This window comes from Primulina huaijiensis, chromosome 8 (genome assembly GCF_012295235.1).
Source record: "Primulina huaijiensis isolate GDHJ02 chromosome 8, ASM1229523v2, whole genome shotgun sequence".
Lineage (NCBI taxonomy): Eukaryota > Viridiplantae > Streptophyta > Magnoliopsida > Lamiales > Gesneriaceae > Primulina > Primulina huaijiensis.
Window position 1 is genome coordinate 9038404 of NC_133313.1, and position 15578 is coordinate 9053981.

General features: G+C 35.0%; 1 protein-coding gene across 1 annotated transcript; it reads left to right on the forward strand.

The window, feature by feature from the left end:
* Positions 1-13339: 13339 nt before the first annotated feature.
* Positions 13340-15165, forward strand: LOC140983411 (protein ANTAGONIST OF LIKE HETEROCHROMATIN PROTEIN 1-like). The gene has a single exon (XM_073450460.1). It carries the CDS (start codon positions 13516-13518, stop codon positions 15022-15024), a length of 1509 nt encoding a protein of 502 aa, XP_073306561.1. The 5' UTR covers positions 13340-13515; the 3' UTR covers positions 15025-15165.
* The last annotated feature ends 413 nt before the right edge of the window (positions 15166-15578 follow it).

Genomic DNA, 15578 nt, shown 5'->3' on the forward strand with positions numbered 1-15578 from the left:
TAGCTCACGTCGAGTCCAATAGACGTGACGTTCAGGTGACTAGAGAACATCTCCGAAATAAAAAGAGTGAGTGGCCCCTGAATCTATCAAGGCCTTCGTGACTATTCTCTTTATGAACATATTTCCTGAGAGACGTTGGCACAACACACAAAACTTATCTCAAATACTCTAATATTGACCTCAAGCAGAAAATTCTATCCCAAGTCACCAAAATGTTAACTAACACACTAATAATCCCAATTAAACTCAAGACATGCATGGCAAAGTAACACGATGCTTAATTAAATAAGTTTACTGGTCAATAATGTCGTGTCTGGGTTCGCCTCCTGAGCATGCAAGGCGAAGATTCTTCCCTGAGTCGGCTGCATCCACTGTGGGCAGTCCTTTAACATGTGGTCACTGGCTCCACATTGGAAACATTTGCCTTACCCATATAAACAATGTATCGGATGCTGGCGGTTGCACTTTGGGCACACCGAGAAATCATCGGGCTTCTGAGGCGCCCTCTGCTGCTGAATTGGACCCTTGCCCTTTGGCGATCCCTGATATGGCTTCTTCCCTGGCTGCCCCTGGAACGGACTCTTAAACTCAGGTCATTGTTGCTGCTGCTGTGGCTGCTGTGGAGTCCGATAGGGCCTCTTGCCCTGTCTGTCAGCCTCAATATCCCTCTGATCATGTTCTGCTGCCAAAGCTCTAGACACGGCAACTGCATATGTAGTAGGACCAGCAACTCAGACATCACGGTGCAAAATCGGCCCCAATCCATCCATTAAATGCCTCAGCTTCTCCCGGGCATCATTAGCTATCAGGAGTACAAAGTAACACCCCTCTCAAATTTTCTCACAAACTCTGCTACACTGCTGTCTCCCTGCCGCAGCGCCATGACAAACTATGACAAGATAGACGCAGGAAAAACAGAATATACGTGCCTTTGATATGAAAATTTTACCGAACCAGCGATACCGAAGCGGAACGATTGAGAGGCTTGATCCGGAACGATCGTGAAACGATTTTTCTTTGAAGAAAACTCAAGAAAACCTTGCTGGAAATTCAGAGGAAGGGGGCGGGGCGGCTGCTGTTCTTGCAAAGAACCCTAGGTTTTCTTCTCTCAAATAAATAAAAATCTGAATTGTATAAGTGTTTGTTGTGTAGTTTACGTGTAAGTGTGTGTGTAGAAGTGTGTGTGCGTGTGTTATAGAGTAAATTAGGGAATAAAAATTGTTTAATTAAAAATTTAACCACTAATTACATGTAAATAAAAAACTCACTTTACTAAAATCCCTTAATTAACATAAAATGCATAATTGCTAAACTTTAAAAGTTTTAAAATTCTGAAATCACTAAATAAATAATTAGGCTTTTAAAATGCTAAAAATTTTACTAAATTATTTAAAATGCCCTTTCCTTAACTTTAAAAAAATAAAATACCACGTTTTAAAATTGTCAAAATCGTCGCCGGTCTCTTTTCCTCGATTCCGTATCGAATAATCGCCTGAAACATGAAACTCTAGAAAATATTTTAACGTACATCACATGAACATAAATAATTTAAAATAATACAATTTCATAAATTATGCATTACTAAAATCATTTAAAACTTAAATAAATTATTTAGCAATTAAATTAATGCATGGGATTTACGCGTACTGATTTTTGGGCTCTACATCAGTTGAGTACCGATAAATTGTATTGATACTAAGAGTTTCAGTATTGGCAGTGTTAAGTCCAAACTGAAGTGAGTTTGTACAAATCATTGTATAGATCAAAGTCTTTTAGTGAATATCCTATCTTCGAGATAGAAGGGATAACGTAAGAGTATTTGAAATCTCATCCACAAATCTTGTGTTCTTTCTTATCAGTTATATTTTATATGTCTTTCAGTTATTTTCGCACTTTCATTAAGTTAACTGATTGACATTGACAACAAGATTTGCGAATTCAGTTTATCACTATAATGATTCATCAATCGAAGAAGTTGTAAAAATTGTCAAATGTTTATTCAACCCCCCCTTTCACTTCCAACTGATCTTAACAGATGTGCAAGAGACCAAGCATAATAGTGAGAGTTGTGAGTAAGTTTATGAGCAATCCGAAAAACAACACTGGGAAGCTGTTAAATGGATTATCAAATACTTGAAATGTACTTTTAGTTTATCTTCATGCTCCAAAAAGTCATATTTGTGCTTACAAAGCTTTTTCGATGCCGACATGGGTGGTGAACTGGATGGCAGAAAACGTACTGCTAGGTATGTGTTCACATTAGGTGGGACAGTAGTAAGCTGCGTGTCCAAGCTGCAAAAGATAGTTGTGTTTTCAACTATTGAGGCTGAGTACATTGTAGTTACAGAAGCTAGCAAGGAGATGATATAGTTGAGATCATTTCTAGAGGAATTAGGTCAGAAACTTGAGAATAGCACGTTACATTGTGACAGTCAGCGTGCTATTCATTTAGAAAAAAATTCTTTTTATCATGCTAGGACGAAGCATATACAGGTTCAGTACCATTTCATTTGATCAGTACTAGAAGATGGAATTTGATGCTTAAGAAGATTCCCAAAAATAAGAATCTAGACGATATGCTCAAAAAAGCTGAAACCAAAGACAAACTGAACTTATGTTCAACTTCAGTTGCATTGCAAGTATAAAAAGGGATATATGAGATGCTACATTTATTGTAAGAAGAAATAATTGAAATCGAGTCTTCAAGTGAGAGAAACGTTAGGTGAAATGAGCCACATTTAATAAATGAAGGATGAAATGTGACAGTCATATGGTTCATGTTTGTCCAAGTGTGAAAATAATGGCCTGCATTATTGTGCAGTTGAAAAGACAGATTTTTAGGATTGTGTTTTGCTGAATATCTAGATAAAATTTCTATGCTCACGCTGGTTTATAGATGCATCCTTCGTCATTTTCATTGTATCCCAAGATCTAGTAGGCAATCCGATTGGCATCCACAAAGAAGTTTTTCAGCATTGTAAAATAGAGAACGAATAAAAAAGAGTTTTTTTTCTTCAGTGTAGAGATTCTTTTTTCTGAGTTAGAGAAATTATTTTCTCTGTTATACTCTAGGATCGAGACTGTGAGAGATAGAGTATTTTTTTTATATACTTGTAATATTTCTTCTTGTTATAAAAGATATGAAATAGCTCCGTGAACATTGAAATGTCTGACTTTTTTTTCCTTAAAACGTGTTAGAATTTTTTTTTTCAAATCTCACATAGCATTCGGCCGAACCATAAAAAATTTTGGAACCATTTTAAAATAAAACAATCAACTATATATTTGAGAAATACAGCCCATACTATAATCTCTCAAAATCCCTCAAAAACATAAATAAAAAGTCGTAAAAATCGTTAACATAAATCATAATCATAAATGCGGAAAGCTAGAAGCGCTGGACCAGAACAAGTCACGTGTGTACTCCCTTGCTCTCTCACGATTCCATTCTTTTCCTCAAGCCAGCCGTGACCCAGCAGCACCAGCCCCTAGCCCGACCCATGACCTTCATCCTAGACCCTATAGAACCCACCTAGACCCTTAGGACCTAGCCCTAAGCCACGCCGAAGCTTCCTGCAACCAAGTGAGTGCTGTGGCCGAGAAGCTTCTCACGCTAGGACTCTTCACACCCCCCAACCAGGACCCTCGCCCTTGAGCCTACACCAAGCCCAGACCCTTATGACCCCTCTCAGGACTCTAACCGACCTTGTTCGGACCCCGGACCTCAGCCACGAAACCACCACGCCACTGCTCTCTTCTCGGGTAGCTTGGGGAAGAGTCCTTGTGCTCTTGGACTCTTCCCTAGCCATCTATCTCGAGTCCTAGCGTGGCTGGGACTCCTCTCCTGACCCAACCACGTCGTAGCCCAGCTTTGGTCGAGCCAAAACCAAGCCATGCAGTGGTTCACCCCATAAACCAAACCTTGGTCTTTAAATCATGCAACTTTGGTTCCAACTTTCTGTTGTGCGTGCAGCAGGTTTTTTTTTGGTTTTCTAAGACCCTTTAAAAACGTGTATAAACATCTCATAACAATTCCAAATCATGGTAGCCCCTTATGCACATAAAAATCATTATTTTTGGATCAACAACATGTTTTAAAAATTCAAGCTTCGATGCATAAACGAAATTATTTGAAAGCTTCACTTGTTTTCATGCAAAACATAATAAAATAAATACTATGGTGTGATAGATGTTTGAAGGAAAGAATATGACGTGCCTTTGCATTTTTAATGCACGATTTTTATGTTGACGAATCGAAGAACGACGGCTTGAAGAACCCTTGAAACCTTGAAGGAATTTGATGTTTTTTCCATTGATTTTATTTAGGTGTGTGCCGTGTAGAATTGGAGAGAAAAAGGTTTGGATTGTGTTGCTAGGGTGGAGGCGTGGGTTATAATGAATTGGGGAAAGGTTAGATTACACTTTAAATATTAATTAAACCATTAACCATATATTAGGCCCCACTAAAATGTTAATTAGGCCCAACTAGCCCTTTAGTGCATAAATAAAATACTAAAAATTATTTTGCTTGAATAAGTTTGTGAATTTATTAGCCGGGTTGCCAAAACATTTGTATTTTTGTTGAAAATCCGACACAGATAAAAATTACGTCTCGGCGTATAAAATCACCTAAAAACCCGATATTTTCAAAAATAAGAAAAAGCATCACCCTTAATTTAAAATAATTAAAAACAATTATTTAATAAAAACATTTTATGTTTTTCAGCCCTCGGCCTCCGTTCCTCGATCGCAACTCGAATAACCTTTAAAAATACATTTTAATGCAATAATGTAGAAAAATATATTTTAAACATGCAAATATGCACAACATAATTAATTTATGCAATTAAAACATTTAATTAAAACACAAAGAATTTAATAACTCAAATGCATGTGGTTCGCGTGGACCTTTAAATTTTCAGGGCGTTACAATCTTCCCCCCTTAAATTGAATTTCGTCCTCGAAATTCGCTTATCATTAATAATTAAAAGTTTAGACTTAGTTCTAGTATCTTAAAAAAATCCACGCTTCTTTTGCGCTACTTTGATAAAACTTAAATTCTAAAATGTCCTTACGTCTCCTTGATCCCAATTAATTTTACCTTCTAAGTCCTTATTTGCGATTTGCAACTTAAGAAAACCCATAATGACTTAATGTTATACTATTATAACCCCAAATTTCAACTTTTCTTAAAATTCTCAATATTAAAAGATGGATGACTACCTTTATCGTATATTATTTTCCTTATTTTATACCCAAAATTTTCATCAACTAATCGAATTTCAATCTTAAAATCCCAAATGCATCAGTTAACACTCATATTTTCAAGCCTAGTATTGTTTCATCCTTAAAAACCCTTGATTCAAATTTCTTATAACGTTATAACCTAAGATATCCTAAGGTTCTAAATATCCTTTCGAACCCAAATCATCAAAATTCTTATCATTTAACCCATTCAATTATCACTTATTGCTAGACTAGTCCCCAAATTCCTTAATAATTGAAAAATTATTTCCTAATTTCTTCAAAAACATTATCCAATTGATCCTTAATTTCAAAAATCCTATGACTAACCCATAAATTTTTGGCGTTCTTAATTTCTTTCCACATGTTTCCCATAACATAATTTCAAAATTTTAAACTTATTTACCCAAAATCAATTCCTATAACCAATCTTCCCTTTCGTCAAAACTTAAAATCCTGATTTATACATTTTTATACTCCCAAATTCGTTGTAAATCCTCAAATCATTAATATTTTCTTAGAAAATCTACGTGTCCCATATAGCATTCATAATATTCACGATTAACTTATGGCCCAAAAGTAGAACGTCAATACTAAAACCCAAAAATCAACATTGTTCAATTCCACCACGAAGCCAACATGCGTTGAAATCAAATAATTTCTTATTTCATATCGTATCACGTATAAAAATTCTAAAGCATATAAATCATATATTATCATGAAGCTACTAAACATGTGATGTAAACATATAATTCATATAATTGTGTAGGTAACATCATAATGAATCATATAAAGCATGTAAAAACTTACAAATTTGAGGCTTGACGACTGATCTTTCCGGCGCTGATGGTGGCACAACCCTTTACAGGACCTTTGCTCTGATACCAACTGAAATGTCTGACTTTCTTTTCCTTAAAACGTGCTAGAAATTATTTTTTTCAAACCTCACATAGCATTCGGCCGAACCATAAAATATTTTGGTACCATTTTAAAATAAAACAATCAACTATATATTTGAGAAATACAGCCCATACTATAATCTCTCAAAATCCCTCAAAAGCATAAATAAATAATCGTAAAAATCGTTAACATAAGTCATAATCATAAATGCGGAAAGCTAGAAGCGATGGACCAGAACAAGTCACGTGCGTACTCCCTTGCTCTCTCACGGTTCCATTCTTCTCCTCAAGCCAGCCGCGACCCAGCCGCACCAGCCCCTAGCCCGACCCATGACCATCATCCTAGACCCTATAGGACCCACCTGGACCCCCTAGGACCTAGCCCTAAGCCACGCCGAAGCTTCCTGCAACCAGGTGAGTGCTGCGGCCGAGAAGCTTCTCACGCTAGGACTCTTCACGCCCCCCAACCAGGACCCTCGCCCTTGAGCCTACACCGAGCCCAGACCCTTATGACCCCTCTCAGGACTCTAACCGACCTTGCTCGGACCCCTGACCTTAGCCACGAAACCACCACGCTACTGCTCTGTTCTCGGGTAGCTTGGGGAAGAGTCCTTGTGCTCTTGGACTCTTCCCTAGCCATCTATCTCGAGTCCTAGCATGGCTAGGACTCCTCTCCTGACCCAACCACGTCCTAGCCCAGCTTTGGTCTAGCCAAAACAAAGCCATGCAGTGGTTCACCCCATAAACCAAACCTTGGTCTTTAAATCATGCAACTTTGGTTCCAACTTTCTGTTGTGCGTGCAGCAGGTTTTTTTTTTTGTTTTCTAAGACCCTTCAAAAACGTGTATAAAAATCTCATAACAATTCCTAATCATGGTAACCCCTTATGCACATAAAAATCTTTATTTTTGGATCAACAACATGTTTTAAAAATTCAAGCTTCGATGCATAAACGAAATTATTTGAAAGCTTCACTTGTTTTCATGCAAAACATAATAAAATAAATACTATGGTGTGATAAATGTTTGAAGGAAAGAATATGGCGTGCCTTTGCGTTTTTAACGCATGATTTTTACGTTGACGAATCGAAGAACGACGGCTTGAAGAACCCTTGAAACCTTGAAGGAATTTGATGTTTTTTCCATCGATTTTATTTAGGTGTGTACCGTGTAGAATTGGAGAGAAAAAGGTTTGGATTGTGTTGCTAGGGTGGAGGCGTGGGTAATAATGAATTGGGGAAGGGTTAGATTACACTTTAAATATTAATTGAACCATTAACCATAGATTAGGCCCACTAAAATGTTAATTAGGTCCAACTAGACCTTTAGTGCATAATTAAAATACTAAAAATTATTTTGCTTGAATAAGTTTGTGAATTTATTAGCCGGGTTGCCAAAACATTTGTATTTTTGTTGAAAATCCGACACCGATAAAAATTACGTATCGGCGTATAAAATCACCTAAAAACCCCATATTTTCAAAAATAAGAAAAAACATCGCTCTTAATTTAAAATAATTTAAAAAAATTATTTAATAAAAACATTTTATGTTTTTTCAGCCCTCGGTCTCCGTTCCTCGATAGCAACTCGAATAACCTTTAAAAATACATTTTAATGCAATAATGTAAAAAAATATATTTTAAACATGCAAATATGCACAACATAAATAATTTATGTAATTAAAATATTTAATTAAAATACAAAGAGTTTAATAACTCAAATGCATGTGGTTCGCGTGGACATTTAAATTTTCGGGACTTACAAACATAGCCTATATCGGGTGAACCACATAAATCTTTGTATTCTTGTTAATTGTTTTACTCAATATTTTTGGTATTATATTATTATCATAATCGTCATCTCTTCAGCGTATTTCACAACAATGTGCTCCCATTTTCACTACGGTATGGTTAATGGTTTCGATAATCAATCTGGCCTCTGGTGTTTTGTTTTAACTTACTGGCAAGTAAGACATTCGACTACAAATTTGGCCCCATATTTTTTCATTTTTGGCCACCAAAAGAATTGGTGTTGATACATCTTAGGAATCGATGGAGGTGATTTAGAGGGGAGAATAAATACCTCACAATTATCTTTGCTTCTTGATTTAAGTAACTTTATACTGGTATTAGCAGTAGAAGTCTGATCTTGACCATTCAAAGTTCAACAAAATTGATATACAATGTGGAATGAGTCTACTGAGGCTTTGTGAACAAATACAAAAACCTTCTATGTCTCTCTTCTTCTGTTTTCGGAAGGTATTTCTTAAAAGATTTTGATATTTACAATTTTTGTCAACACCTACTTCAGTAGGTCTTAAACATTTTCTTCTGAAACTCTTAGTATCAATTTATTCAAAACTTTATATAGACTTATGAATAAAAAGACTCTTTATTACAGTTACAAAACTCGCTCAAATTAAAGATTAAATAATGAGATTACAGTGAGTATAACACAACATAAGATTATCTCTAAAAAGATCTGATAAGGATTTTGAGAGTGTTTTTCAAGTATTTTCAGCAAAGCTTTTGAATAGTATGATTGCGTAAATAAGTATGTTGCAGTACAAATTGACCTTTTATAGACGATCTTACAACGTTGCAATATGAATGAATCTAAATCAGTCACATGTACTAAGGTCATAAATGTAGCCGTACATTTTGTCATATGTCAATCGTTGTAATTCAGAAAATGTATGCGGTAATTCATGTTTGACGTGGACTGTAATAATAAGTTCTTTAAATAACACAATGAAAATTCCCAGAATATTTGATTTTTTGAATGGATACTTTATGAAATAATGTAGAAATAACTGACCGTTGACATATTCAGTACTCTGGGAATGATCAGTAATACTTTTTTATTCAGTTCGGTAGACCTTGTAAATTATAATATATGTGTGTATGTGCTCTGCAAAATTTATTGGCTATTGATTTTCTCGGAGTAGTGAATTTTAATATAATTTGAAGAATTCTGATATAACCAAAACTCAAATGTTCCAACAAATAGAAGAACAAAATAATATTTTAACATCATATTACCATTATAGGAAATTTGGAATATATAATGAAGTTATCAACACTGACATCGACATCACCAACTTACTCACACCATTGAACATAATGTAACAGTCAGAGTACAAAAAATAATGACAGAAACCACGATATTTTATTAAATCTTAAAAGTTCCGTAAAAAAATTGATTTTATTAGAAAACAAATACTTTCTCACACATATATATACACCGATCTATTGGTTATATACATTGTTTTCTCATTCATATGTATTTTTTTCCAATAATTTTCTCCATGTTTGATTTGAGAAGTAAAGATATCTAGTTGGGAAAAGTCTTTTAACATTGTAATTGCCGGAAAATATTGGAGAAGAAGTAGCGATCGAGGTGGCACGTAGGATAATAATATCATGAAGGCATTTAGCAACTTGCACCCTCTATATAATCTTGTTAGGCATATTCTATTATTAAATTGTAATTTTGACGGATTGCACACTCAAATCAAATTAAAACAATCACTTTGCACCCTTTTATATTTTTATTTAATGTAAATATTTCCCTCCATAATCAAAATTAATTATCATTTTATTATTTAATAGAAATATTTCCCTAAAATATTGATATAAAAGGGGAAAAATTAAAATAAATCATTACAAAATTTATTTAATGAAATAGGTTTTTATTGTCTAAAGTTTTATGTAATAGATAGATATAAACTTGTAGGAGTTATTTTTATTATTATTATTATTAAATTAATAGAAAATTAATTTTTAAATAGAATAAAAAAAAACATAGAATACTATTAAAGTTATTTTCAAACATTAAAAAAATTTATTAGTGATAAGAAAAATTAAAAAGAGAAGTAATTTGAATAGAATATGAAAACACTATAGAACAAATATTTGAAAGTACCTTTCAAAAAAAAAATTTGGTGTGAAAATTTTAAATTTTAAAAAATTGATCAATGATGAGGTGACTGCTAAGAAAATTAAAAAATTAAAAAGTCGAAATTTTAAATTATTTCTCGTATGTAATGTTTAGTATAATATCTAATATATAAAGGAAAAATTTATGTAGTAAAACATATCTATAGATAATAATAATAATAATAATAATAATAATAATAATAATTGTAACGTACAGTACTTTTCAACTATTTAATTTACTGAAAAATTAAAAATTTTCTTAATAAAATAGAAATATTCAAATTTCAATTAAAATAAACTGCTGTCAAAGGAAATATTTGAAGTAAACAACTACGACCATGGTTTGTGAAAAATATTGGTTCAAACAACGTTAAACAGCCTCATAAGAAAAATTCAGAGTATTTGAAACATTGTATAATTTCTTAAAAACATGGGTGGTCATCGGGTTTAGCCTCTTGCTCAGTCCAAGCTAGCTCATTGGTCCCCACCCCTCGTCTCCTCATGATCATCTTCACCTGCATCGATCAAGTCTAGTGGGTCTAAAGACTCAACATTTATAAACTGAAAATAACAAGTAATACGTAATAAAACCACATGCATATTTAAAAATAGAGCGTACATACTTGAAATTTGAACGTACATATAAAAACTTGAACATACATACATAACATAGACGTGCCATCATCGTAAAACTTTTCATAAACATGCTTGCATCATACATACTTGAGCACACATAACATCATTTTGCGTAGAGGAATGTTTCAAATCAAGTGACCCATACATAAATGCGCATGATCAGACTAAACCACAGTATTGGGCTGACAGGGAAGATCCACTACCACATACATGAGATCCCCATTCATGCTTTAACGGGTGGATTGGTCCCTGGTCATGCTTTACCGTTTTCCAATCCTGATCTAAACCCGATCATGTTTTACCAGGGTGGATTGCTCCCTGGTCATGCTTTACCACTTTCCAATCACATACATAATTTGGTCACAAGACATTTAGAATACCTCAAAAACTTGAAATATTTTCTTTTGCGCGTCGAACATACTTATTTGGTGTTGAGAGATTCGTTGGATCTCGCTCGGGTTATCACTGCACATGCTAACATGCTATCATGCACCTTAAATTGCATAGCTTACTCACCCTTACAAACTTAGTACCCAATAATAAAATAACTTATGACCTTCTTATAACCTCGGGACTTGAATAAAGTTGACATCACACCAACCTCGACTCAAACCCCGAACTCACCCTTGAAACGAAGCAAGAAGTGTCAAAAATAATGAAAGGCACGGACCTTGTTTAAACCGTAGTTCAACGTTCCCCAATCAAATTTATTAACATATAATCTAACTTGTAGAATCCTAGGACCATATGACATAATAGTACATAAGGAAAGCAAGAACACCAAAATCGAAGCTTAAAATCTGCCTGAAGTAGCGCCTAGGCGCTACCCTGCAGTGCTGCGGCGCTGCCAGTACGTGCTCAAACTTTTACATAACATACACATGATTTTCATACAATAAACATAAAAATTATTACTATGACGAGATCGATGCGAAAACGAAAGAATATACATGCCTTTTGATATTAAAATTATCGAACCGACGATACCGACGGGGAGATGATGCGAGGGACGATCCGGGACGTATGTGGCACGATTTTTTCTTGAAGAAAACCCACGAAAATTGCTGGAAATATCAGAGGAAGGGGGTGGCTGCACTAGACACTAAGAACCCTAGGTTTCTACTAAAAAAATGAGATGAGTTGGAATGAGATGTGTGTGTGTGTTTAGGCGTGTAAATGTGTGTGTAGATGTGTGTGCGTGAGTTGATAGTGGGGAGGGGATTAGGGGGTTTAATTAGGAAAATAAATTGCTAAATTAGTAATTAACAACTAATTAAAAATGCTAATCCACCTCTAACTTTAACAAAAATCTCTTAATTGAAAATAAAATGCACTTAAAAGTTTAAAATCATAAAATTATCTAATAATTAAATTAGGCTTTTAAAATGCTTAAAACTACATAATCATTTAAAATATCCCAAATCCTAACTTAAAATAAAATACCGCATTTCAAATTACCAAAATCGTCACCGGTCTCTATTCATCGATCCCGCATCGAATAATCGTCTGAAACATGAACTCAAGAAAATATTTTAGCGTGCATCACATAAACATAAATAATTTTAAAATAATGAAAAGAAATAAATCATGCATTGATAAAATCATTCTTAAACTTAATTAAAATAATTTAGCAATTAAATAAATGCATGGGTTTTACGTGCACTGAAATTGGGCTCTACAATAATAATAATAATAGTAAATATGTGATATTTTAAAATATTTAATAAAAGGGACCGAGCACTTGCAGCTTTACCAAATGCTATAGCTAGTGGTAATGATGCAACTCAAATCTTTTAAACCGCACAGCAAATCAAGCATCACGGTTCGACCGCTCTACCAAGCAGGGATAATTATTGCACCCAACATGTAACTTGCAAAAAAATATATCATAAACTAATAATAGTAACCAGATCGTTAACTTCATTAAAAAATAGAATTTTTTTTATATCATATTTGATAACTTAAAAACATACCAAAATAACTTTCAAGTAGATGAATATTTTATTTTTTTTTAATTTTTCAAATAAAAGCCAAAGGGTGGGAGATCGGGTTTAGAACCCATAGCAAGGGTCAATGACTACGTAGATGAACATAACATCAATATAGTATCACCAAAAAATTAATCTACGTACATGATTTATAACTCATCTGATATCATTGTTTCAATTTTAAAACGAGTTTGAGACTCAATTGCAGCAAAAGTCTTCCCAACCTAAAAAAAAAAAAGTTGTAACAACACCTAATTTATTAAAATAAAAAGAGATTTATTAAATAACATTTGGAAATTTTACTCAATTGTAATCCAAGTTTTAGATTTTAATAATAAGATTCATAAATTATATAATAAACTTTCCATTACATATTATATAATAAAAATCTTAAGTTTTAAAAAAAAAATTAAAGATTTGATTATTGTTTCCTAATAATTTAATTTAGGCACAACTCTTTTGCTCAATGCATTGCAGCAAACAGAAAAATATCAAAAAAAGCCCCTAATAACAAAGTGGCCAACCAACTTGATCCAAACCGCGTGTCCTAATATTTTCAAAGTCACCCCCGATGACGTGTTCACACGTTGTGTCTCACTAAATTGATACATATACATATGTGTGTGTATATATCTACAATGAAGTTTTTCAAACCCCGTTTCATAAAATAGACTTTCGCATGTTTGCGTTCACATTTGTTTTTTGAGGCATTATTTCAAACAACTAAACTGCACGCTGTACATGGGCGCTCCTTTTTGACAGAAAATCCCCCTTGGGTGCTTGCGGCTTGTTACAGGAATCCCATCTGGAGATGAGTGACAGCAAGCAGCAGAGGAAGAGAAGGCGAAAAGAGAAAACAAGTGATGATGGGGTTGGCTCAATCGAAGATGGTGAGAAGAAAGAAGGTGCTGTCAAGACTAAAGGGCTGACGGAGATCTTGACTTCTTTGATTATATTGGACGATCAAGCGAAGGAAGACGAGGAAGAGGTGGAGAAGGCGAATCGACAAGAAAGGATTCATTTTGAGGAAAACCATGGTAAGAAAACTCGTGCAATGATGGATTATTTCCCCAATCTGCAGGATTATCACAGGGATGCGGAGTTTGCGGAAGGGACGCGGAAACGAAAGGCCCGGGCTAATGCTTTGGCTGCCACTAGCGCTGCTGTTATGTCCATTAGTGCGGCGGATGTGGAGGATTCAGTTCTGAATAGTGATGATAAAGGCACCCTGAGCGATAAAGCCCAGGTAACTGGGCCGCAGAGGCGGCTGTGGGTTAAGAACAGGTCGAAAGATTGGTGGGATCAATGTAATAGTCCAGATTTTCCAGAGGAAGATTTCAAGAAGGCTTTTAGAATGGGGAAAGATACATTTGACTTGATTTGTAACGAGTTAACCTCTGTAGTTGCTAAAGAAAATACTATGCTGCGGGATGCTGTCCCCGTCAGGCAACGAGTCGCGGTCTGTATATGGCGGTTGGCGACAGGTGAGCCTCTTAGGCTCGTTTCCAAGAAGTTTGGATTAGGGATATCGACGTGTCATAAGCTCGTGCTCGAGGTTTGCTCGGCGATAAGGAACGTTTTGATGCCAAAATACCTCAGATGGCCAGATGAGGATACCATAAGAACTATTCGGGAGGATTTTGTAGCCATGTCTGGGATACCTAATGTGGTAGGATCAATGTACACCACACACATTCCAATAATTGCCCCTAAGATCAGTGTCGCAGCTTATTTTAACAAGAGGCATACTGAAAGGAATCAAAGGACCTCCTATTCAATTACCCTTCAAGGTGTTGTTGATCCTAGAGGAGTGTTCACTGATGTGTGCATTGGTTATCCTGGTTCAATGCCGGATGATCAAGTGTTGGAGAAATCGACCCTTTTCCAAAGAGCAAATGCTGGTTTCTACAATGGTGTTTGGATAGTTGGAGGATCGGGTTACCCATTGATGGATTGGGTTTTGGTGCCTTACACGCAGCAGCATTTGACTTGGACCCAGCACGCCTTTAACGAAAAGATTGGGGAGATGCAAAGGGTAGCTAAAGATTCATTTGCAAGATTGAAAGGAAGATGGGGTTGTTTGCAGAAAAGGACTGAGGTTAAGCTTCAAGATTTGCCGGTGGTTCTTGGGGCGTGCTGCGTTTTGCATAATATATGTGAGCTGAGGAACGAAGAATTAGATCCGACGCTTAAGTTTGAGCTCGTCGATGATGAAATGCTTCCCGATAATGGATTAAGATCTGCTAACGCGATGAAGGCAAGGGATAAAATCGCACATAATCTTTTGCATCATAACCATGCTGGCACATCGTTTCTATAATAGACAAAGGCGCCAAAGGTTTCCCATTTTCGCCCAAGTTTATGTTTTTCAAAGGAATATGTAAAAATTATACAAGATCATACATTGGTGTTGTAACTTTGTGGCTTAAATTTAAGATTGTTGTCATGTAGATTCAAATCATACTCAGAAACCACAGATCAAATATAATTTATTGTTCAGCATCACAATATTTTAATTAGATTTCAATTGTTCCAGACCCTTTGTTGCATTGCTATATATATACACATAAACACTTTGTATTCTGAAGCATGCCTTGTAAAGCGTATTTCACCTTGTTATTTTCAAATGAATAATCTGTTTCTGTCGACTGTTATTAATCATGGTGACATGAATCAGCACTGTCCAATCAAGAAACCGACAATGCCTCAATCTCTATTCTTGTGCTGAAAGGACATCGATTTTATTCTTCCAGGTGTTGTGTTGACTGTTAGAGTAGATGCTCTGCAAGCCAACGGTTGGCTAGGAAATTTATTGACTGAAGTGTAATAAACAATCTTTATTTTAATATAATTTACTTTTTAATGGTTTCGTTA

Bases quoted from the DNA above. Each gene is read 5' to 3' on its own strand.
- LOC140983411 (XM_073450460.1), top strand. From the start codon at position 13,516: ATGAGTGACAGCAAGCAGCAGAGGAAGAGAAGGCGAAAAGAGAAAACA.